Source organism: Gekko japonicus, unplaced genomic scaffold, assembly GCF_001447785.1.
Source record: "Gekko japonicus isolate JY-2015 unplaced genomic scaffold, Gekko_japonicus_V1.1 scaffold2, whole genome shotgun sequence".
In the NCBI taxonomy this organism is placed as follows: Eukaryota; Metazoa; Chordata; class Lepidosauria; order Squamata; family Gekkonidae; genus Gekko; species Gekko japonicus.
Window position 1 is genome coordinate 1289321 of NW_015175358.1, and position 26599 is coordinate 1315919.

The window sequence follows — 26599 nt, forward strand, 5'->3', positions numbered from 1 at the left end:
CATCAATGGCTAGCTGACAGCATGTCCTCCCTTCTAGATGCAATGAACCTGGCCAAGTGGATTCAAGCCTCTGCAGCTTTCGGTTTGGCTGGGCTGCCCTTGAAGACAACTTGGAAGGTGGAACTGGTAGAGAATGCTGTCGACTGCCTGCTGGCTGAGACCGGCATCGCTCACATAATCACCAATTTCTGAAACAACTTAATTGTCCCAGATGTACGGAGGTGAGAAGATAGTGGACAGAATGGACCACTGGTCTCACAGTAAAATGCTCTGGTATTTTTCATAATCTTTCATAACAGCTTCTTTCAGATACTTCAGAAGCAGATCAGAACAGAGTAAGATACTAATGGAGCATGTCCTTAATTCCTGCCTTCCTACAGTCTAAGGATACTTGAGAATGGTCTATGGGTATATCTTGAATGCATTCAGGTAACTCTAAAATTAGTTACCTGATCTAACATACATGTCAGAAATATGCACAGAATACACATTTTCTTTTTTAAAAAATGCCACCTCAGATCTTGATTTAATCGCTCACAGATTTTGCCCCCTGCTTTTAACAAATTGCTTTTGCTTTGTACAGGCACAGGGTTCTTGGTATTGCAGAGACAATGGTTTGGTGTACTACATGTGAGAACTGCACACCTGCAAAGTTCACTGAGTGGAATACGGAAGAAGCATCTTCAAGTACGTGAAGCACATTTCCAACCTCCCAAAGCGTTCTACTCAAATTGAAGTTTTACAATATTATAAATCTACTAACTGCACCAGTCCCATTAAAGTTCTTGCATTACATGTAACAGATCCCGAGAGGATGCTTGCATAGCAGGCACATTTCCTTCTTCATGTTATGCCCACCCAGACTTGGCCACTTGCCAAAGTGATTACTTTCTATTACGGTCCTCTGTTACAACAGCTATTTCTGCTGTTATGATAGAGGTTAAAAAAAAAGTCATGAGCTGACTTCATTTTGTTTATAATCAGAGATTACTGACAGGGTCCATTTTATGACTTTTGGTAGAATATACTGGCTAGCTAAGTCACATTTTCCCGCAGTGCCCGTTTAATTACCTTTACAAAAGCAGCATTCTTCAAGGTAATGGTGATGTCCTGGGAAGTTCCAGTTGACACTGGTGCTGCAGAGGTAGACACGATGTGTGGACAATCAGTACTTTTCTGTATTTCAGGAATCAAAAAAAAGAAAAGAATCATTAACATGAAAACTAAGGAACCTCCTTAACACAGCATCATAATAAAAATGGCACAGCCAGGTTCATAAAGTCAGTCTGAAGTTTACTGATTATTAATCCCAATTTACAACATATTCTTGTGTGTGTGTGTCCATGGGTGTGGTCACATGAGTAGTTTGCCATGGCAGTATATCGGCTCTAAATAAGCCGCTTGAGTTTGGCATGCTTTGTGTCGATCACACAGCATCCCCTAAGCTAGCATCATAGTTTGGTCGTTCACATCGCTAACATGCTGCAAACACAGACCCGTGGCTGGGTTGGTTGTCCCCCCCCCAAGTGCTGCTGTGCATGTGCAGAAGCAAACAAGCACACAAATGCTCCTGGCTTTTCTGCCCTGGACTAGTAGAACAAGCTCCCATGTGAGATCAGGGCCCTGCGGGACCTTTTATCATTCTTCGGGGCCTGTAAAATAGAGCTGTTCACCAGGCCTTTGGTTGAGATGGCGGGCGTCCGGTAGAGACATCTCGGACTCTCCTGCTGAAGACACCACCTCCACGTGGCCTGGATTGAACAAACTCAGAGTCCGGCAGCACAAGTATCGGTGCAAATTGTTTTTAAATGTTGTTTTAATTAACTATTTATTATTATGCTTTGTGTTGCCAAATGGCCTAACTATTACTGTGATCTACCCTGAGCCCGTTCGTGGGAAGGGCGGTGTATAAATTTGAAAAAAATAAGTAAAGTAAAATAAATAAATAATACAAGTCTGTGCCTTTTCCTTTTGCATCATCAGTTAAGATTCAGCAAATACATTCTAGCTGGTATGGTCAGTGTTGAACTCACTGGGCAGATGCCAGCTCCATACTAGCCCCTTCATTTGCACAGGACATATTAATCGGAAAACAGAAGATGCTTCAGCAACATATTCCCTGAGACAGGGCTATTTTTGGGCAGGAACGCACAGGAACGGAGTTCCGGCTGGCTTCCAAGTTGGCCATACCCAGCAGGAACTCATTAGCATAATAGGCCACACCCAACAGCAGAAACTCATTAGGATTGGCTACATTAGGGGTGTGTGGCCTAACATGCAAAGGAGTTCCTCCTACAAAAAAGCCCTGGGTAAACAGAATAAGAAGCAAAAGGTGGGTGTGGCTGGATGAGCACACTTCTGGTAACATGGGGGTGCGGCTTAATATGCCAATGAGTTGTGCTGTCTGGGGTGTGGCCTAATATGCTAATGGGTTTCTACTGTTGGGTGTGGCCTATGATGCTAATGAGTTCCTGCTGGGCTTTTTTTGTAGATATGCAAAAAAGATGCCCTGAGATATGAGTTCATGAGGTTTGTACTGTTATATCCTATGGATAGACAACAACACTTATGGACTTCAAGCAACTGTGTTATCAATCTGGGATTTTTCACAGTGAAATTAATTTGCTCACAAATTGAAAGCAAAACCATATGCTCTCATCAGCTGCCATTCTGTGGTAGCTATTGTACCCATTATATCATTAGAAGACAGGATCCGAATGACACTAACAAGATACATAGTAAATTGTAGAGAAACAAAAAATCCTGAAAGTGTGCTACTCTCATCAAGGAAGAAAGCATTTTTTAAAAACTTCAGGGCACAAAGAAAGAACCCTGGGAAGAGGCAGTGATTTCTCTCATTTCTGCTAGGCTATGGAGAAAATAAGATACATCATGACAGACTCCTGCGGTTTCCTATCTTCTCCAAACCTCCTCAGCACAAGTGAGAGAAGACCCTGCCAGTGCCTCCCAAGCTCCGTTTGTGCACCAGAGAGCTCAGGGAGAGGTGGAGATGTGAAGAAGAGACTGAAACAGCACAAGAACTTACTGCTGTCTCTTCTTTTTTCCATACTACAGTGCCAGTATACATGGCCAGTGGGCTCGGGAGAGGTAGGAGGCCTTCTTGGAGAAGCTGCAGGAAACTGGCAGGATCTTGCCTTATTCCGCTGAGGTTTAAATAAAGTAATAAACCATGGGAAAAAGACAACTGCTGCTTTTTAAATCTTCTTCGAACTGCTGCGCAAGTGAGAGTTCCAAAATAGGACAAGTGGTGCTGGGATTCCTTTTGCCACAGTCAAGCCGGGAAGTGAAGTTGTGGGTGCCTAAGATTCATAGTTCACTATACCGTTATAACATAAGGTGAAGTGGTTAAGAGGTTCAGCCTAGGCAGGGAAACCATAGCCACGAAGGTCAATGGGCCTACTGGCTAATCTAACCTACTTGGCAAGGTTATCATGACAATACAATGGAAGAGAGTAGAAGGATGTAAGCTACACACTCCTGTCAGACAGAAACCGTACCTACAATACTGGAACATTTAATGACAGCCCTTTTTCACTCCTCCTAGCATGTTTATCAGAACTGGTAGAAACATATTGATTATACATTCTCAGCCCTTATGAAGAAGCTATTCTGTTTATCTAAAAGTTTAACGTCCCCGTGAAACAGATCAGACCAAATTCTTAACTTCAAAGTTGCTATACAAACTAGATGTGCCTAAACACATTGCACTGGTAAACGCAGGAAACATCATGTCCCTTAGTGTGCAAAGATTGATCTCTTGTCATGTATTGACTTCAGATTTATAGCAGAATGAGACAACTTAAGAACTGGGCCCCTGTAACACTTTAAAAGATAAACAGTCAAACATTTCCATATCTCAGATACCGTGAGCAGTGGCAATTCTTTGCACTCAGTGTGCCTCTCCCCTGATACCTCCCCAAGACCCTCTACAAGGCTTCTCAATTATCTTAAAGTGCTTGTCTGATGGGAGAAAACATGTTTCAGGGTGTATTGGGACATTGATCTTAACCATACACCTTCCAGGGCTGTTTAGCAGTGGAGTTTAAATTACAGAGATATGCAAGGAGAGAAGTAAATCAACAAAGAAAGATGGAGAGATTGTGGCCGATACTCCCCCCTCCCTTAATATGAGCAAAAAGAGTAAGAGAAGACTCAGAAGGGAAGGGAATATAGCACTGTTATGTCCTTGCTTGCAGCCAAGTTCAGGTTGCTAGAAAAACAAATAGCAGAAGGCCAATTAACTCGTAGCATTGTAGTGTGTGAAACAGAACTTTTCAGTTGCTTCTTGCATTAGCTGCTACATAGCAGAGAAAAGCATGAGTATCCATAATGCATTCATTCTTGTACTCAGTCTGTTCATTTTCCTAATAGTAATTTCTACACCTCCTCCCCTCTCTTGTTAAACCTTTGCGGGGGGGGGGGGGTTGGGGGGGAAAGCCATTTCCCAAAGAAGCTCTCAGAAAGGGACAATGAAAGGAAGGGCTTAAAGTGGTTTTTCAGAGCCACCTCTTTTGTTCCATTTCCATCTCTTTAAGTCATAGAAAATGCTGTTAGCCGTCTCCTGCAAATTAATGGCTGTTCTTCTCGAATCAAGAAAGATCAAACTAGTGTCTCAGGACACAGTAGGATTTTACAGTTGTCAGCAGAAGTAAGGACACTGTTAATACAATAATACAACATTTGTCACGATCTCAGGCTTTGCACATGAATTAAACAAAACATCTAATGCAATCCAAAGCTCTCCATGGTTTTGATCCATACGTGTAGCTCCTTGTGAGCAGGGTCTGCCTCGTTCTACTCAGTGCTGAGGAAAATGTTTTTACTTTGCCATGCTGTTCTTCACATTAAAGGAAACAAGGGGGCTACTGTTTCTTGAACTCTGTGTCATCAGTGGCACCCTTCAAGCATAATGGACTGCAAGACGAAAATGGGGTTTGATATTCAGCACAGAAGTTACCATTTGGGAGGAGGGACAAATGTCATGTCAAAAGGCAAACCAGTGATCACAAAAACATTGCTTTTTGCACTAAAAATGCAAAGAGCTCTCCCCCCTCCTGTCTTGGCAAGTGCTTTACTGAGAAGTGTGGGTTTCTTTCTTTAAGGTAGCAGCTGCCACTTCCCATGGCAAAAACATTCACTTCTCCTGAGGTGTGGGCCCCAAAACATTGTTAAGACGGGATTTCATGAAACAGGGCCCCTGATTTCGTCTTATTATTTAATAGGCACACAGTGCAAATAATTTATTAAGCTACTGAATCCTGATTCTCAACTATCTCCTTTTCAATGTTCCTCTCTTTTGTTACCAATCCAGGAAAACTAGCAGAATACTGCAGGCCAGCCCACTCATCCTGATGTTTAATCAGCCCAGTAAACACATTCTAGATGGATGAACTTGGTACATTCAGTTGCACAGCAGGTATAGTTTGCTTGAATGTACCTGAAATATTCAACAGCTAGTAACAAAATGGCTTTTTCACATTTCATGTTCAATCCTTTAGAAATCTATTATAACCATGCATTTAACAGTATCTTTAATCTTGTGCTATGAAGCAGCTTTCTTAAAAGGCATTAATTCTTGCAGGCAGGATAGGGAAAAATATGATTTTCATTTTCCAACGGGGAACATAAAAACCAGGGGAAAGCTAAATGATTCATTTAAGGTCACAAATAAGCCTCCAAGACAGGAAAATAACTCCAATCGCACAAGATTCCCATTTGCAGCAAACTTCACTGGCACTATTGACTGGCAAAAAATACTGAAATAATGGCACAATCTGGACACTTTCACTGCACCTTGTCACCCAAATCAGCAAAGATCCCCATATTATATTTTACTGATACAGAATTGAAGACATTTGTTACATTATACATGTAACTATTATTTAAACATGTTCAGGTGAATGAACATACACATGGAGATATGAAGCCGCCTTATGCGAAGTCAGATCATTGGTCTAACAAGGTCAGTATTGTCTATTCTGATTGACAGAAGCTCTCTGGGGTCTCATGGTATTTCACTACCTGATCCTTTTTTAACTGGAGATCCTGGGTATTGAACTTGGTACCTTCTCTATGCAAAGCAGATGCTGTACTACTGATCCACAGACTTTCCCCCAAGGGCTGCAAGTCTGTTATAGCTGCAATACATGCATTTGGTAGAAGCAGCCTGGGGTCTATGTGTGCTTTTAATGCACATTTGAGCAATGAAATGAACACTTAGCCAAACCAATCTCAAGTTACAGGGTTGGATCCTGTAAAAACCACCAGAGCTCTTGCACAAGCAGAAATGCAAGTAAAAAACTGCAGCAACTGCTTGAGAAAAGTCAAACATATCTTATCCCCACGAGTTTCCCCTTGAGCAAGATGCTGTTGATCCAGTTTCTGGGCACTACAGCATACAGGTGGAAAGAGCCAGGTGTTGCACATGTGTCTGTGAATGCAAATAAATACTTATATGGAAGCAGAACTTTGTGTGATTGTACTATTGTGGTAACCACACTTTCAATTGCCCGTGCTTGCTGACACAGTTGTCCTTTTAAAATTCAACCATCATTTGAAATCTTGCTCTAATTTTGTAAAGGAAATAACATCTGTCTAAAGCCATTCTGTAAATTTCAGAGTAATGAGTACCTTGAAGGCTCTGAACCATCTCTCTTAGTCTACTTCACTGCAGCAAAAATCTTACTAATCTGAGAAACAGATGTAAAGGTATGTAAAAAGTGAGTACAGGGTTTTCAGGATTAGCCTTGCCAAGGCCTTTTAGAGATTATCCCTTCTGGATGTCTTGGACTCATCTGCTTAGTTTAATTTTCAGTAGTTTAGGCAGCTAATTCAGCTGACAGTGCAAGAATTGTAATGGCTGGGAAAGGTGAAACTGTAGTCAAGGGGCCACTGAAAATATCACGTTTTTTCTTAAAGGGAAACATTATGAAATGGTAAGACAGAAGACACATGTCCTGTGAATGGTGCTTTCATAGAGAGAATTTGTAGAACTGAGAAGTTTTGAGGGTTTTTCCCCTCTATGTACACACAATTTCCAGGGAAACATGCACATGTGCATGATAGGTTTGTGAAAGTACTGAGCTAGTCTGAAGTCCTTTGCACTACAGGCTCTGTAGACTCTAATTTAACCCTATTAGCCTTCTCTTAAATACAGTCCAGTAATAAAGGGAGTAAATTCTGGCTCAGAAAAAAATAACATGTATTTTGTTTCCATGTGTGTAGTGTAGCCAGGAGATCCTACGATTGTCTGGCTGCCAGAAGTTCCAGCTCTCTACCATTATCTAGGGTGCATGATCAACACCACCGACAGGCCCTCGTGATTGACTTGCCATGTAAAGTATGGAAGACAGCTAACAGAATACGAACAGCTTTTGGCAGTTGTGCAGACCTGTTGTTTAAATGTGGTAAAATATCAGGACCTGAATGTGATTGTGGTGCAGCCTGTCAAACTATTTTCCATCTGTCACAGGAATGTGAGCATCATGCTTTCCAGGGAGATGTGAAGGAGCTCTTTGAACTCTCCCCAGCTGCAACTGAGTGGATTCAAAATCTAGGTTTTACTGTTTAGGGGGACTGCCTAATCGGTCTGCATACCCATTGTATCAACTTGGTTACATATTTTATATTATTACATACTTCCTGCATGTAACTCTGCTATACGATAGATAAACAAACAAATAAATAAATAATGTATTTTAAGGAGCACAGGCCATTTGGGGGGGGGATTTTTTTTGTATTTTTCATATCTGCACATGTGTGTGCATGCATATGAATGTGTGTGCACTTGGAAGTCATGGCGACCTCTAGTGACTGACTGTGTGTGCACCTGGAAGTCATGATGACCTCTGGTGACCAACCCCTACCGGGGGCCTAGGGGATATTCAGAGAGGTGGATGAATAAAGCCTGCCCCAGCTTCCCGCCTCTGGTATTCCAAGGAGGTCTTCTATCCAAGTACTTGCCAGAGTCGACCCTGCTTAGCTTCCGAGATCTGACAAGATCGGGCTTACCTGGGCTATCCAGGTCAGGCAAGTACAAGTCACTTATGTACCATATTCTTCAAGCAGATATATGTGCAACAGAGTTCTGCACCTGCACAGAATCTCTCTGTAACCTTCTACATATTTATCTAGAGAAGCTTGTGCTTCTGCCCCTTCCTTTGGATAGAAAGGCCTGGCCTCTCTGAGCAAGGACCTTTCACCTTGGAACAATATAATTATATTATTTTGTTGTTCAAACAGACTATCAAAGACGGGAGAAACCTGCTCCCATAAACAGTATTGGTAATGCACAGTGCACACCTCACAATGAGCAATGTGGAGAGCAAGGGCAGCCAACGAATAATTTTGGGGGGGCTCATTAAATCCAATTTACAGTTCTCATTCTCAATGGAAGTTGAATGGGATGGGAGCTGCTTCCTTCTTATCCTGATCCTATTCAACTATTTGGGGTGGGTTGTTGGAAGAAGAAGGAATCCCCCAGTTCCTGTACCATATACATGCTTTCCAATTTACAGGATCTCAAATGAGGAGGAAGCAGCTTCTTCCAGGAATCACTGACAACAATGCTAAAAGCAGGAAGAGTAAAGGGGATTGCTGTAATGAATAAAAAATAGGTTGGAAAACTGGTAGTGAATCTTCAAAAGCAAGTAACTGAGCCATGCATAATAGTAGTTTAGAAGAAGAGTCACAGATCTTCCACAGGAAATATTCCTTAGAAATGAATTGTTTTGTGGTCTGCTGAAAGTTCTAAAGTACAATCAGGTATTAGCAGAATCGAACTAATACTCTGAATCTGAAGAATATTCAGTAGATGAACATGAGTCAGTGCAAATGGAAACAGTGAAACATGGTGTTGGCAAGAGGTGACAGAGAACATGAGAAAATGAAGCCATTGTCATAGAAACAGGAACAAAACATTTGAAGCAGGAACTGGTCCTGAGACTATTATAGAAGGTGGCAACACCATACATGATGTTGTTATTTAAGATGCCATGTGACTTCTGTTTATTTTTTTTAGGAAAATCTAGAAAGCACTGAAGCCAACATCATGACAGCTGAAGGCTCGTGACAGTAAAGACAAACTGGAAGAGATTGTATGGAGGAATGTCATTTCCCAGATCCAAGAGTCATCCTTGGGCCAAAGCTCTTTTATGTGAAGAAATATCTACCACAGTCTTCCCTGTAAGAACTGCCACCTTTAGACAGATCTCATCTTTAGGGTCCAGCCTAGAAGACTTCTTGGCTTCAGCAGCTGGAAATCAACCTTAGTTCAGAAACTAAGGTTGGAAATGGCAATAATGGTCAATGTCAGAGGAGAGGCAACTCTGTCCTGAGGATGTCATATCAGAAGACAGAACCTATAAAATTCACTTCCGAAATAAAGAATGAAATTTAGAGGCTTTCTTCATATTTGGCTGGTAAATTTCTGGCAGTGAGCACTGGAATGCTGTCATTGTTGTATTTATTTATTATTTAGAAATGCATAAGTACCACCCATTTTAACCTTAGGATGGATGCTGTGGTGCAGCAACTCTGTGTGAACATGGCATCTGCGATAGCCAACATTGTGAAAGAGATGTCATATGTCTGATAGTTTTGTGATTATCTGTATCTCTACAAGGATAATGAGATACACTGTTGAGTCCTTACTCTGCCTTTTCAAATCACAGTCTTTTCACCTACGGCATTTCTCAGTGTGACAAGAAACATTTACTTATCATGGCCGATATCCAGATCAAGCTGGAAAGGTGCTTAAAAATTGCAATCCCCAGCAATTTTTGCCAACACAGCTGGGTTTAGGTTATTACTGCCCTTCTACAGCAGGTGCAGAACCCACAGTTCTATTTAACAGAATCTTCGATTCATGCCCGTTCTGTGAGGAGGTCTCTGGACACATCTAACAGACCTTCCTTAAAAGCAGATCTCTGCTGTTGAAGAAGAAGAGGAGATTGGATTTATACCCCGCCCTTCACTACCCAAAGGTGTCTCAGAGCGGCTTACAAACTCCTTCCCCTCCCCCTCCCCACAACAGGCACCCTGTGAGGTAGGTGGGGCTGAGAGAAGCAAAAGACTTGTACTGAGCAGTGGCAAATCTATTCCCAATCCAGCGACTATAGATTCGATTCCTGTTACAAAACCTAGTGAAGCATTAAGAAGCATGCATGCCTGGCTTATTGACAGGATTCGGTTTATCACATACCTAAATAATCATTGTAACATTTGCTATACAGGACTGGAGTGCCATTTAAAAAGAGAGTCCTGCATTAGGGTCACTTGGGAAAGGGTGTGTGAGGGAGACATAGCTGCTTTTAAATACTTGCTAGTCACTAGGTCCATTTCATGTATAGAATTAATTAAGCTGCAGCCTGCAGAAGTAAGCCATCAAGCTAGTTCTTTTTTTCCTTTAGTCTCAGTACTGTATATCCAAATACGCAAAGTAATAGTCCAGCCCTAACCATCTGCAACAGTGTAATACTATCTTCACCAACTTGTCTCCCATTCAGACTTGAATGACATAAGCAGTTGACATGGACCATGATAAGCATGAGTGTGAAGGCACAACATGTCACATTCAGACTGGGAACTTGCTAAACTAAACAAATCGTGCCTGCTTTAACTATTTATTCCATTTCAGAAAAGGCTTAGATGCAGGAGTCATTATTTTGCAAGTATGCAGGCTTTTTAAAAAAAGCAATGAATTGTTTTTGTGAGTACGGAGGAATTAACGCTGACTGAAGGCAATCTAATTGACCAGAGCAACTTCACAACCAACTTTTATGAATCCATTTTGTTCTCACACAGAAAGGCCTATGATGCTACACTGCACTCATCAGATCCTCTGATGGGGTTCCATCCACCTGCCAACCACAGCATCAGAGAAGAAGGATGTGGCATACTTAATAGGGCCAAGGCAGGGAAAGAACCTCAGCAGCTTTTATTTGGCAGAGGAGGCTGCTGTATCCAGACATAGCCAATGGAGTGCTATCCAGAGGGGAAGGAGGCCAACTTTCTGGCCTGTCACCATCATCAGGGCAGTTGTCCTGGCATCTGCCCCAGGATGCATGAAGCCAAGAGAACCACTAGCACTACTGCATGGGGTAGGAGACGGTTCCCACACTTCTAGGAGAATGGTGGTGGTGGTTGTTCTGCAAGGCCTATTTAAGCCCTCATCACGCCAGGCATAGGAGGACATGCCTGCCAAATCTGCTAGCCCCCTCCCCCCAGAAGACAGAGGTGAACTGAGCGGAACACAAAGAAGAGGAAACTGGTGTAGGAGCGTCCTCTCCTTCTGAGCTGAGGACCAAAGGAGGAAATGTACACAGCAAGTGCTCCCTTTGAGGGCAATGGATGTGGTGTGACTGAATTATATTTCATTTTCACGTGAAGCAGTGCTTAAAAACAGGGATGTGACTGACAAGTGAAAGAATAACACAAAGACCAATTTATTTAATTTAACTTCAGTTTAAACTTAAAAGGCAAACTGCCAAAGATTCCCTCTTATTAAGAGATTCATTTGGAATAAAGGTGATTGTCTGTTTCTAAGCGGTGATTTCACTGCTGATAGCTTGTTAGCTACCATTTTATTAATCTCCCACAACAGACGTGTAAAAAAAAATGTATTACTAGACTTATTTTACTGCATAAATCCAAGCACTGCAAGGGATGTGGAAATAAATAAATTTCTCCAATTCAGAATGGCAAAAAAAAACCAAGGGATAAATCCTGCTGAAAAAACTGAATCAGGAAAACTGAATATTTTAATTAAATAGTTATTTATTAAAAACAGTTTCCTATATCTGAAAACATCCTGAACATCAAGAAACTGCTCAAGGTGTCTAAAGCATGGACGGCTTCAAGAGGGAACTGGAGCTGAGGTCCATCAGTGGCTATTAGCCACAAGGTATAGCTAGGGGCTCTGGGGCAAGTGATGCTCTGTCTTCTTGGTGCTTGGGGGGGGGGTCAACAGTGGGAGGGCTTCTAATGTCCTGGACCCACTGCTGGACCTCCTGATGGCACCTGGTATTTTTGGCCACTGTATGATAGAGTGTTGGACTGGATGGGCCATTGGCCTGATCCAACATTGGCTTCTCTTATGTTCTTAAATACAAATGTTTCTCTCTCTATATATATATATATGTGTGTGTGTGTGTGTGTGTGTGTGTGTGTGTGTGTAAACAGTAGCTTACATCACAGGACTCAAACATCAAGTATTACAATGCTCATTTCACACATATTGAACATGAGATTCAGAGGGATGGGGAAAACCAGGTTGCTTACCTGGAATTGATGTTCTTTGAGTGGTCAACTATACAGTCACACACATGGGTTTTGTGCCAATGCACAAAAAAACTCTGGAAAGGTTTAGCCCTCTACCTAAAGAACAGGTGCTCAAATCCCCTTTCCCGACATTAATGGCCTTCTATACATCTAAAGGGGAGAGGTGAGTGCCTTCTCATTTAGTTCCTTCACACCACCGCTAGAAACTCCCATAAAGATACAGGATGCCAGCAATTGTGTGACTGCAAAAATGACCATTCAAAGAACAAAGAAGGACAGCGGCATCAGTATAGATCCAGGTGGGTAGCCGTGTTGGTCTGAAGCAGCAGAACAAAGTCTGAGTCCAGCGGAACTTCTAAGACCAACTAAGGCCCCGGTCACATGGGAGGTTTAGGGCCTGATTGGGGGCGCAGCAAATGGGCGTGATCCCACCGCAACATCTGGGAAGCGTTGCGCACCCGTCCCCGATCCAGCCCTTCAGGCCGAAAATCCGTAGTTAAAAGAAACCACCTACAGAGGTGGACTTACCAGAAAGGCCACATCAAGCACGGCCGTGGGATCGCCGGCGCGTCCTTCTGCCGGCGCATCCGAGGCTCCTGGCCGAACTGCGCATGTGCACGCATGCACAGCCGACTGTCTCGGTCTCTGGTCGGTGGCTTCCTCCCCGGCATCTGATCGTGCCAGGGAGCAACGGTGCGGCGGCTCAGGGGATCTATGTGATTCTGCCACCGTGTGTTTCTTTTGGTGTGGCTCTGAATAGCCGCACGTTGCCCATGTTTTTTTCTGCTGTGTGGCAGGGACCTAAGTTTTATTCTGGGTATAAGCTTTTGTGTGCACATACTCTTCCTCAGACATATCTGTAGCTGAAGAAGTGTGCTTGCACATGAAAGCTTATACTCAGAAAAAAACTTTGTTGGTCTTAAAGGTGCCACTGGGCTCAGACTTTGTTCTGTAGCATCAGTAGTGATGCTAAAACTGTACTGGCAAACTTGACAAGCTGATAACCAACATCAGGTATTTTAGCAAGTGGCTGCTGTGCTTCCACTTCTAGATTCACATGAAGCTGCCTTATACTAAATCATACCATCGAGGTCGGTACCATCTACTTAAACTGGCAGCAGCTCTCCAGGATCTCAATGTTGAGGTCTTTCATATCACCTCCTACCTAAACCCATTTAATTGGAAATGCTGGGGACTGAACATGGGACCTTCCGCATGTCAAGCAGATGCTCTGCCACTGAGCCAGACCATCCTCTGTTTGCCCATGTAAGAACAATGCAACACATGATGCTGCATTATCTTGAGAGGGATTCCAGAAGCTGCATGGAAGCAGTCCTGGACCCAGTTCATTTCTACCGCTAGTATGTTCGATGTTGGTACCAAACAAGATCATAGCATCAGTGCAGGAATTTGCACAACTTTTAGTGATGTTCAAGATTCGGTAAACTTCTTCATTCTCTTTCTCCTGACTGACTTAGCTCTTGTGCAGTTTATTCATTTGGGTCCTTGTGGTGCTTAGATAGTTTCCAGTACCACAGGGATGAAGGCTGTTTGTGAGACAATTGTGCTTCAGTTCTGAGAGCTGGAGTGTGAACTGGAGATGCAAAAACTGTTTGTTAATCCCTGGCTGCAGAGGACAATGGAGAGAGAGCTGGTTTAGCAACAGGGAGCTGAGAAGACAAGGTCAGTTCAGCCATTTTATGGTCAAGAAGGATTACTCCAAAACCAGCCCTAAGTCTAGTTTTTATACATGTGTTGGTTTTGGTATTCACTGATAATGTGTTTTATAATGTCCTGTTTGGGCCAAAAAGGAGGGATATACATTTTGTACATAAATAAGCCTGGAGATGTGGTTTCTCCAAGATTACCTTGCTAATTTGGCACAACAGAAGCAAGAGACCACATATATCAGAAGCTGGTAATTTCACTCTGCCACTCTTTTTAAAATTGGGCTGCTTTTTTCATAGTCTCATGGAGAGGACTTTGCTTATGTATTCATTTATTTATTCTGAGGAAAAGGACAAAACTGAGGATGAAGCAGAAGTAGAAATTCTAAAAGCTAAAGGAACACCTAATGAGAGGAACAATAACATGAGCTATTCACTCTGCCGTAGTCAAAAGAGAACTGAGCCAGAAAGCACCACCCCCTTCCTTTGAGGCATGCACAGCTGAACGTTGTTCTTCTTTAGGGAGGGGATTGAAGTTGCCTTTCAACAGCTAAAGAAACACGTAACTCAGTATTGTCAAAGTATACCTATGTAACAAAGTTTTGACCACCACGTTCCCTATACCTTAGGAATGCATGCACAGACTAGTGGAGGCTTGAATTCTGAACAGAGAGCAGACTGTCCACTAAAATTTTGGGAAGAAATGTGTTCAAAGACCTGATTTGAGTTTATTTATAAATTCAGAACAATGGATCCCCCCAGGGCTGAATAGGGACATAGGATTCTAATCTCACTACAGATGCTAATTTTCTGCCCCAAAGCATTTCTCCCCTGCTGTAATCAAGCTGATTACACTTTGCATCCTCCTGACTTCCTCCTTCACAACACCCCTCTCACCTTCTGAATGGGATATAAGGGCTCAGGGATCTCCTTTCCTCCTTGTATCTGATGAAGGGAGCCTTAACTCTCGTAAACTTATATCCTCAAAATCTTGTTGGTCTCTAAAGTGCTACTGGACTCAAATCCCACTCTTCAAAGACCTAGTCCTCTGAAATGAATACATTCTACCACATGCACATTTCTCAAAAATGTCTTCCCCAATACAGATATTTCTATAGTAATCCTAAAACCAATAAAACATTTTTAAATGCATTATTTCTAAAAAACAAAGAAGACATAAACTAAGTGATATGAAAAAAGTAGCATGAGCTAGTGTTAATCCAGTACTGTTTTTGGCCCTGGATTGGTCCAGGTACAGCCTCCATCTTTCCGACCCTGACTCTGTATAGTTTGCCACTAAAATTGTGACTTTTGGTGAGACTGCAGGACCAAACCAAGTGATTCTTGTGAATTCCATGATGACATCCCAGTGCAAACACTGGGAAAACACCGTATTAAGAGAAGACTTCATGGGGGGGGGGCAATTTGTCAAAAGCTTATCCAAATGGATTTTTTCAACCTCAATTGTGTTCAGCCCTACATGATATTACGGGGCAAGAAAAAAAATGGATTACTTGATTTTTTGTTATTTTGTGGAGTTGTTTCAGCAGCTTAGGGGAAATCTGTGCGTTCAGCTGAAGGAGCCCAGAAACTGGTGTCTCAACTGGAATATTAACTTTGCCAGCGGAGTTAAGATAAGTAGCTGCTGAGATGTTCTGAGAACCACACTGCACAGGACTGGCTTTCACACATAAGGGGGAAAAGACCCACCCCAACTGTTTACATAATCATGTTATTCAGAAGTATTTTTCCTTGAGCTCCAGCCTGAAACTCATCATTGGAAGTCTCCAAAACGTACTGCTGATTGCTGACCAAGCATGAAGACTGACACACAGATACCTGACAAAAACCTGCTCATGCTTATGCTCTGCATATTTATCTGTTCATATTATTTTCTGTAGCCCTCTGCTTCTTTCTGAAGGCTTTGTATTCATGGTTTTTTTCATATGTATTCTGGCATATGCATCTGATTCAGTTTGCGATTTGCTTTTGTAATGTACTGTGCAGTAACATCTTCCAATAAACCATTTAATTCATATTAACGACACTTCGGAGTCCACATCTCCCTACTTACAGTCACCCACCCACCGAGGTGATAGGAAACCGTAAAAAAAAGCGAGGCATCTTGATTAAGGGGACCAAATTAATAACTAGCAGTGTGATATGCCTTACATTCATCTGTATCGAACCTTCACACTCAGAGGCATTGGAGACACAGGTATATCTTTGAGTGCACCAGTAACACTTCCATTTAGCTGAGAGGCAGCTGATACACCTGAAACACAGAGAAGGTGCATATGCTTACTCATTTAGCATAGTTTACACACAGATGCTTCTCTTGAGTTAAGCAGCCAGTACAAGTATGCATGCATTATGGCTATGACAAGTCCACCCACGGAAGACTCTTAACCTCACTTTTTTGTGTGCGGCAAGGAGACCTAGGGGCTTTTCTTCTGTCATTCTACTTTAATTCACTATTCATGTCACATCTGTTTTTCAGATACTTCCATTATCCTCTGTTTTTCAGGAATTACTTTTGCAGGGACTAGTTCTTTCTCAAGCCAACAGGGGTAATCTCACTTTTAAAAGGCAGTGCATAAAACTGGCTTTGATTATAAATGGGACACCAACACCCTCTCCCTCCATGTGTTTTATTAGCAGATAAAGAGATGGTTGCGGCTAGTTCTAACATTATGACCAGCTTGTCCGAACTCCTGCTAACATAGGCTGTAAAACATTACCCTTTTCTTTTTCAGCATGTGAGTGGTTCCTTTCATACACATGGTGTTAGCAAGCTACAGTGGCTTTTAAGCAGATTTTAGTTGTGTGGTTTTTATTTACTGTAACTGGGAAGTTGGCATCTGAGCTATAATGATGCATTAGCAAACCCCTCTGATCTATACTGAGTTTCACAGGGCAGAACTAGCACTCTGACTGGTGATTAAATCCAGAGGGATATATGTTTACTCTTCTGCAACTCAGAAAAAATATGGGATGTGATGCAACTAGAGTACAACATGTGCAATGTCTCTCATTGTTTCTGTGAATTATACTTTAAACCTCAGAACTTACAGTCTGAACACACATAGACTGAAAGACAGTAGCCAAGTTTTGTTTAGTAAAGCAGTTGCCCATTTATCCATATCTGCTTGTTCTTTTTCTAATGGGACTACTGTTGCTATTTCCAAACAAGCCCCTCTACATGCCATAAAGCCAGTATTAAAAAAAATAATGTGATCACCCTAGGTAACTGAATGTTTCTGGGACCAATTCACTCACTAGAAATCTGAAAAACATCAACTTCAATTTTAAAAAAGAGGAGGCTTGCAGGAGGCAAAGTGTATACCACCCAAGTGTGGGCCTTAAGTTACATTTTTCAAAAGTAGCTAACAAGGCCACCTATGAACTCGAATGGCATTCTTGTAGCCACATAAAATTTCTCACCATGAACTTTCAGGAAATTATGCTATTAGCATGCTAAGCAGTTATTTTGTAACAAGCTTGGATCGATTTCCTAGCCAATTAATTCTACACAATCATTTGCTCTTTATGCTTTCTCCAATTCCATATCATCCAATCCAGGCACCTCCAAAACTGCCTACTCCTATCCTTTACTTACTCTTTACAAAGTTGCTTCCTGAAATATGCATTGCCCTTCCCATAATCACAGCAACAAGATTCGCTAGTAGGTGGGAAGACTTCCAGAGGGTGCAATTTTCAAACAGAATCTACTCATCCCTTGCTCTTGAAGTCGCACTAAATTCATATTATTTCAATACACCTCAGATTTCATCCTTCTGCAGTGACTATCCATAACTGTGACTGGTAACATGATGTGTATGCAAGTGGGAGTGATGACTTCTAGAAGTAATGACAGCAGGATGTTGGGGGCGGGGAAGATAAACATGTTAGGGAACACTCTACCTATTTCCACAAATCTGTATTAAAAGCACACAGCCTTCTGGTTCAGTATATTCACTGAACCCCCAAACACTGAGTTGGTTCGAGTGCAAAATTTCCACTTGCCCTAGAGCTCTTGTACAAGCGAATACATTTTAAAAAGACCATTGTAGCCAATTGTGCTAAGTCACATTTATTGTATCCACATTTCCATCTCTGCTTGTGCAAGGTGTTCCATGACCAATTTCTGGGCACTATAATATATAGGGAGGAAATGGCTATTTCCTATTTAAAGACAGATCGGTCTTTTACACAGCAGAAGACAATGGCTTGGATCCAGCAATGCATGAGCAGAAGCATAAATGGACTTAGTGCAGCTCCACTCTAAACAAGTGGAAGTGAGCGAAGTCCATTTATGCTTCTGCTCATGCATTGCTGGATCCAAGCCACTGTCTTCTGCTGTGTAAAAGACCGATCTGTCTTTAAATAGGGATTGTTTTTCTTCTGATAATTACAGAGTTCTGAGGGTTAACTCAAAAGCTTTCAGACTAAAAAAAATGTTATTCATGTTTTTAAAAACTTGAGGGGGAAAATGCCAAAACCCATCAAAATGTCCAGATGGTCTGAAATACACTAAGACCCTTCCTCTGCAAATCCCTGGCAAGCTGCACTGTCTTCCCTGCCAAATCCTGCCCAGGGCCTAAAATATCTGGTTGACAACAAAGTGGTTCTTGCTTAGTTAACCCACTACAATCAAGGCTCCTGGGTGTTGAATGCATACTTTTTAAGGTTGTAAATTAGGAAATAACTCTCCTCCACCAAAACTAAAATACAAGATAGATTTGATTTTCCAGTCCCAGATTCTGATGCAAGTTTTAGCCAAACAACTTACTGTTTATCAGCAATCTGCTATCTCCTCTCCACTGTAATTAACAGACCATGGGATCACTTACGCTGTCTTTGGGTAACTGTTTCCAGTTCTCTTGCAGTCATAGATGGTGAAATTGGCCCACACAATGTTTCTGTCATTGACCCTCACAGCAGTTTGAACAATCACGTGGTCTAAAAAAAAGAAAGCCAAAAGATACTGGATCACAAGAGAGTTGCTTTGGTATTGTTCTTTGTTCATGCTTTCAAGACAAGATAAATTCTTGAAGGAAAAAAACGTGATCAAAACTGCTGTTTTTTTCTCCAATGGAGAAAGCTCCTCAGAATTCCTCCCCTCTCCCCCAGGAAATGCACTGGATTCTGTTTAGTTAAAACTACAGCTTTAAACTACTTATCTGAACTACTTATTCAAACCAGAAAGTTGAATTTCAGCAAATAAATAAATAGTATTTTATCCCACTTTTCCACTCAAATCACAGTCCTTAAGGCAGCAAACATTGAAACATTGTTTAAAATACAAATGACAACAGACAAATGACAGATGAATCTTTCTGGGAAGTGAGTTCCAAAATTTCAATACCACAACCAAGAAGGTGCTTTCTCAGGCTGCCATCCATCTAACCTCAGATAGTGAGGACACCTGAGACAGGTCCTTGGAGGATGACCAGAGTTTTTTTATTTTATTTATTTAATTCAATTTCTATCCTGCCCTCCGTGTGAACAGGCTCAGCTGTCAATTATGCTCATATAGGAGGGTTTTGGGGTCTTTTTGTTGACTTATGGCAACCCCATGGGGTTTTCAAGGCAAGAGACTAACAGGGTGTTTGCCACTGCCTAGCTCTGTGCAGAGACCCTGGACTGCCTTGGTGGTCTCCCATCCAAATAGTAACCAGGGCTGAACTTGCTTAGTTCTGAGAACTGACAAGACTGCAGTCAGATGTGCAGTTTGTGGCACTATAGTGACATTACCCAAGCGGAATATATGGGCCCCTCCAGATGAGGATATCTGCCTCCCATGGCACAGTCATCGGCAGCCCACACTGTTGGCAGTGGAAGTGGAAGAAACAGATACCGGGGAAAATCCGGTATGAATGGATTGTTAGCAGTTCCCCTCTGGGGTTTCCGATGTCTGAACTCTCCTGCAGCAAAAGGAACCCAGAAGGGACATCTGAACTTGCAGATCTGTTTCTACCACTGAGGGTTTTTTTAGTTGCTGTGCATATGCGCATTCATCCGCCTGCATTTAAATAAAATCCTCTCTTACACCCTGTCCGGTGGTTGAAGCACTACACTAATGTGGATGCTCCCCCATGGGATGGCCACACGGGTAACCCACCACAGTGTGTGTGGTCTGGATGAAAAGCTCTGCTACACTTTGAACTGGTAAAATTTGAGATGGCACCATACTGTGCCATGCCACCAATGTGACAGCAGCCTGAGCTAGCCTGGGCTATACAGGTTAGGGCATGTAGGAGTAGGCAGTCAACATAAAGAACAAGGAAAACTTATGCTTTTCTCCTTTTGACAAGGATAGAAATTTGATATCATGCATCTACAAGAAACAGTTCTGTCATCCTGACATTTCATAAATTTCTTCCCTTACGGTTGCAGATTTGGTTTTCTTTTGGTAAAATTTCAAATTTTTAATGAATTTGGCATTTTTACTGCAGAATTCATAGGATATAGGTCAAAACCAAGGAAGCTACAAAAGCACACTTCAGTATTTATACTCAAACACAAACACAATAGGGGTGGGATTGCAACAGCAATCCTAACACTGACTAATTATACATTCCATCTACTATTTATTTATGTAGATATTTATACCGTGCTTTTCTTTCCAGCTGAGACACAAAGAGGCTTACCACATAAATCTCCCCTCCTCCATTTTAACCTATACCATCGACCCTGGGAACTATGTTACGCTGAGGTAATGACTGGCCCAAGGCCACCCAGTGAGCTTCTATGGCAGAGTGGGGATTTGAACCTCGGCCAGACACTCCAACCACTGCAATGAGCATGCCACTGCATCACCTCAACAGTACTGAATAATAATAATAATTTTTCCAGCATGCTAATACTTCCCCTGCTACATACCTTGATTGGAGGGGAAAGCTGGATATTTCTCTCTGGGAAGAAAACTGCAATAAACAAACTGGTTCCAAGAATCTGCAGTAGCTGCAGTAGCTAGAATGGTGACATCATTCCCATAATTGCAAGACATCTTCATTCCATTCAAATTTGGAATATTCCCATGTATCTGGATTAGCATGGCCTAAGCATGGACATGAAAAGGAAACAGTAAAGGGCTTTTAAACTATACTGAGTAGCTGGCTTGGGAGAAAAGTTGGTTGTTAATATTTTTTTTTTCACTTTGCATCATTTTGGTCTGGATGACTATATGTAAATCTCTCCTTATATATAATTGAATAGTGGGTGCCAAAGTTCTAATTCTAAAATGCACTCCCTTAGTGTATGGCTGATGGCGCTGCTCCTCAGCATATATCGCCACCAATCAGAAGGCAAAGCCCGGGTCCCGCCCACACCACAACTGCTGCGACAACCTGGTCTTTTGCATATGGAAGCTGATTGGACTTCAGTCCATTCCACACCTCAAACTCCCCCCCCCCCGCAAGGCAGTTGGGATTTTCAGTTGCATAACATACCTCATAGGGGAGAGGAGAATGGGTAACAATGGTTACCACTCTCCAGGTGAGGGCTACAGATAACTCAAACATACAAATGCTCTTCAGTTAGCAAAGATCAGTCCCTCTGGAGAAAACAGTGGACTCTGTCATTAAACCCTGCTGAGGTCGCCACAGGAAACTGACACTGTTTGCCCAAAGCCAGAGCACTCTCCCAGAGCCTCTTTCTAGATCCCGTTGTATTTATTTCCGCAACGGGCATTATTTCTAGTATATACATAAATTAGTACAAAGGTCGGTTTGAAATAGACCACAAAAATTATACATATAGGACTACAAAAAAGGATCTGGAACACTGAATAGTAAATAAGCCCCACCCTAGCCCCACAGACCCTATTGGGTCCCTTTTACAGAAAATTCCCAGAATGGTTTAATACAATTTAATGAAGGTCAGAAAATTTCCCTTTTAAAGTAATGATGGCATTTCCCTAAATGTGAACAGGCCACTGTGCTGTTTCAAAGCATGAAAGCAGATGTGATGATTTCTTTCTTCTTCTTTTTTGAAACCCCTGAAGGGGTATTTTTATTGTTTTTCAATAGACTACAAAAAAGAAAAAAATTGGGAAGGGACTACATCTATGGATAAAGAAAAGATGCCCACACTAACTAAAAACCCAAGAGTGAGAGATCATATCCCAGTTAAACTAAATGTTAGTATTACATTTGTTAATAAGACAATATACTTGTAGAGTTCTTGCTTTGCACTGCTTCTATGTTAGTAAATTAGTTATCTTGAGACAAGTTATCTGAAGACAAGGCTCAGAAATCATCACACAACTAACAGATGTGATGATTTCTGAGCCTTGTCTTCAGAATTAAAAAGCCTACCTTAAAGACAGTGTTCAGAGTGTACAATACATATAAACGAGGCAACATTCTCTGATAGGCGGGCTGCTAGAAGCATATCACATCAGTCCTTCCAGACACAAGCAGCGCCTAAATCTTCTGAACATGAGCCAAAGAACCTGCTTGGCACACAAAATCCCAAATGGTTTGGCCTCTATGCATTCTCACATCCACATGAGCTGAGTGTCAAGACTTGGTTAACCGATCGTAAATAAATCGTATGTAAACCGCTCAGAGACCCTTCGGGGTTTGAGCGGTATATAAACTGAAAGTTAAATAAATAAATAAAATAAATAATAATGGCTTGGATTCTACAGACAAGTTCCATACATGCCAGTGTCTGCCACGGAGTGCACCTCCTCTTCTGCTATAACTTCTGCTAGACCAAGATCAACGGTTTCCAATGTGCCTTTGCACTTTAGCAGAAGAGAGGAAGCATGCTGTGCAACAGAGAGTAGCACACAAGGAACTCATTCGTAGGATCCAAGCCTATGTGTCTTTACAGTGTTGCTGTTTTGCTAGTGGCCTAAAGTTTGAGGAAACAAAGCAGGGTATTAATATTTTACATTAAATAAATAAAGTGCCTATAATCATGCTTTCCCCCACTAATATGACAAATGGGTTGTAGCATAAATTTAGTGGGCAATAGGATATTTTATCATATCTTTCAAATGGACTAAAAAAGCAGCTGATGAAACAGCATGTGAACAGGATATAATATACACACACTCCACCTTCTCAGCGCTCTTCGTGCATCTGAAGAAGTTTCATGCCGCAACAAATCTGTTAAGCCTCTAAGGTGTCACAGTATGACTTGTGTCTTTATTCATACAGAACAGACCAATCTGTCTATATTTTTACAGTTATAATTCTAAAGTTTGAAAATGGAAGTTAAAAGAATCAATTATCACTTGGAAGAAAGTTTATTTCTCTTAAATCTTTATTTAGTTAACTACTTATTTTAAGGTTTACAATCCATCTATTTATTGTTAAATTGGTAATAATAAAGTGCTGTCAAGTTGCAGCCAATGTATGGCAACCCCACAAGCTTTTAAAGGCAAGAGATGAGTAGAAGTGGTTTGCCATTGTCTTCCTCTGCATAGCAACCTAAGTCTTCCTTGGTGGTCTCCCAACCAAGTACCAACCATGGCCGACCCTACTTAGTTCCCAAGCTCTCACAAGCTTGGGTTAATCTGGGCTATTTAGGCTGCCTTTAGACTAGAAGGAGTCTCTGTCTTCCAGTCAGAGGAAAAGGGGGGAGGGAATGCTAAGGGAGGGAGAAAAAAATTGGGTGTCTATAAGTTGCCACCAAATGCAGATTTTCTCTCCAAAACTAGGAGAATGGATGCTGAGTTTCACCCAGGGCCCAGAATTCTGCTAACACATTGCATAAGACAGCCACAGGGGGAAAAAACTACACGCAAAGAATAAAAACAGGTTGCTTACCTGTAACTGATGATCTTCGAGTGGTCATCTGTGCAGTCACACGTATGGGTACTGCGCCTGTGCATGAACCTGACCTCAGAGAACTACAAGAGAACTACCTCTGGCATTTGGCACACTCATTCCTCATGCTCTGGGGAGCAGGTGGATATGCCTGGAGTGTCCCCCCACTCAGTTTCTTCCAGCCGCCACTGACAAGTCCCACCAAGTAAAGAGAGACAAGCGAGAGATGCCAGCAGTAGGTATGTGTGACTGCACAGATGACCACTCCGAGATCATCAGTTACAGGTAAGTATCCTGTTAATCTTCTTCGTGGTCTCTCTGCTGTCCCACACATGGGTGATTAGTGAGCTCCAACACATCAATGGAGGGTGCTGGCAGTCCAATAGTGCAATGGGAAAGGAAATGAACACTTACAGAAGATTACCTGCAGGGGCCTACCAGGGTAGAGGAAGGAATGCAGGCATCAGTGGAAGATGGACCATAGCACCTACTGCCCAAAGGATGCATCTCACCTTGTTCTGATGTCGAGGGCATAATGCATCACAAAGGTGGACTGGTAGGACCAGGTAGGACCAGGTAGGACCAGGCAGCAGATGTCCTCCAGGGGAACACCTTCAAGGAAGGCTGATGACATAGAGACAGCCCTCATGAAATGGGTCTTCAATGAAACAAGTAAAGGCTCCTTCAAGAGTTTGTAACAAAGTGTAATCTCTGCAGTTATCTACTTAGCAAGCCACTGGGGGGAAAGTTAGTGTCCCAGGCGAGGCTTGCTGTAGGTCACAAACAATCTTTCCGAAATGAGCTAGTCCTGGATAGGTAGAAGGACAGCACCCTGCAGACATCCAAGGTGTGAAATGCCCTCTGACTGTCGTCAGCAGGATTTGGAAAAAACATGGGCAGAACTGTGGACTGAGAAAGGTGGAAAGGGGAGACAACCTTCAGAAGAAACGTGAGGTCAGAGTGAAGGACTACTTTGTTCTTGTGAAAAATGGTGTATGTTGGATTGTAGTGCAGAGCACAGAGGTCACTCGCCATCTTCACCAATGTGATATCCACCAAAACACCATCTTCCAGGAGAGAAGATGCAAAGACATGGTCGCAAGGGGCTCGAATGGCTTGCCCATGAGCTTCGAGAGGATGAGTGACAGATTCCATGCTGGAACTATGGGTTTAACTGGAGTGTGCAACTGAAGCATACCCTTCCAAAATGATTTGGAAACATGGTGGGAGAAAACAGTTCTCCCATCTACAAACTGATAAAAAGCAGAAATTGCAGAAAGATTCACCTTCAGCAAGGAATAGCCGAGTTCCGATACATGAAGAGAGACCAAATAAGACAGGATGTCCAGGAGAGGAGCGGTCTGTGGGTTCAAATAGTGGCTAGCAGCATAGGTTGTGAAATGTCACCACTTTGCCAGGTAAGAATGGCAAGTAGCCAGCTTCTGGGCATTCAGCAGAATGTGTCAGACTTCAGGCAGGAGGTTCACGGTGAGGTTCACCATGCAATCAATCTGAAAAAGTTCAGATTGTGGTGCAGGACCTGGCCATAATGTTGAGAGAGGAGGTCTGGCACCAGGGGGAGGTGCAGGTAAATCGCTCAAGACAGTCGTAGTAGACTAGCAATCCACAGTTGTCGTGGCCATCAGGAAATCACCAGAATGCAGTCTGAATGGTCATTAATAAGTTTCTGAATCATTCTGGTGATAAGCGGAAATGGGGAAAACAGGTAATGCAGAGACCCTGTCCATTGGTGCAGGAAGACATCTCCCCATGAGACTCCAGTCAGAGGACCTTGGCTGTAGAATGTTGGACACTTTGCATTGTCCTTGGTAGCAAAAACATCTATCTGGGGACACCTAAAAGCATGGAAGATGGGCCACAGGTATTTGGGATTCAATGACCACTTGTGCTCGTTTGATCATGTCCAACTTAGAGTGTCTGCTTCGGAGATCTGGATACCTGGCAGATGAACAGCTGTGAGGTGCGTGTTCTGAGCCCTGCACCAGTACCAAAAGGTTAGCGCTCTCCTGCAAATTTTCACAGATACCATTCTGTCCTACTTGTTGACATAATAAATGGTTGCAATGTCTTCGGTGGTGGCCTGGGCATGCAGGCCGTGCAGAGAAGGGAGGAAGGAGTGGAGGGCGCAATGAACCACCATAAGCTTCAGTCAATCAATGTGCAGAGTCTGTTCTGACATTGACCACTGGCCCTGAGCCATAAGTGCCCCGCAGTGGGCTCCCCAAACCCACAGAGAGGTATCAGTTGTAAGGACAATGTCCAGAGGTGACAACTGGAATGGCATCCCACAGAGCAGATTGTCCTCTAGGGTCCACCACTGGATAGTCAGGACGACTTGGGGGGAACCATGAGGAGGGCCATTTGGTGGTGAAAAAGAGGCTTGAAGATACAGATGAACCAAAGTTGAAGAGGCTGCATGTGTAGTTTGGTAAAGGGTACCACAAAGGGGGGCTGACCATCAGCCCCAGGAGGCGCTGCAGTATCAGGGCAGGTCACATGGGTGAGGAGATGATACTCAGTGCCAAGGAGTGGAGATGCAAGGCTCTGTCTGCCAGAAGAAAAGCATGACATTGAGTGGTGCAAATCATGGCCCCTATGAATTGTAGGTCCTGAACAGGGAGCAGGTGGGATTTTGTGAGGTTGTCCTGGGTCAGGGCAGACTGAGCCAAGACCAAGGGGATGAGGCAGAATCACTAACCAGAAGCCTGAGTCAAGAGTTCAGTCCAAGGGTCATACACAAAGGAAGCCAGCCGAGGGTCCAAGAAGCAGGGTTCAAGCAGGTCTGAGAGGCATTGTCAAGCAGGTCCGGGGTCAAGGCCAAAGGTT

At 42.6% G+C, this 26599-nt stretch overlaps 1 protein-coding gene across 1 annotated transcript in view; it reads right to left on the minus strand.

Annotated features, from left to right (window-relative positions):
* Window positions 1-26599, minus strand: part of PLXND1 (plexin D1) — a 212728-nt gene that overhangs the window by 116281 nt on the left and 69848 nt on the right. Inside the window, exons 8-11 of the mRNA XM_015425233.1 lie at window positions 20853-21030; window positions 18821-18929; window positions 16140-16242; window positions 1072-1176 (exon numbers count right to left, since the gene is read on the minus strand). Of these exons, the coding sequence (XP_015280719.1) occupies window positions 1072-1176; window positions 16140-16242; window positions 18821-18929; window positions 20853-21030 (495 nt within the window). The remainder of the gene's footprint in view (window positions 1-1071; window positions 1177-16139; window positions 16243-18820; window positions 18930-20852; window positions 21031-26599) is intronic.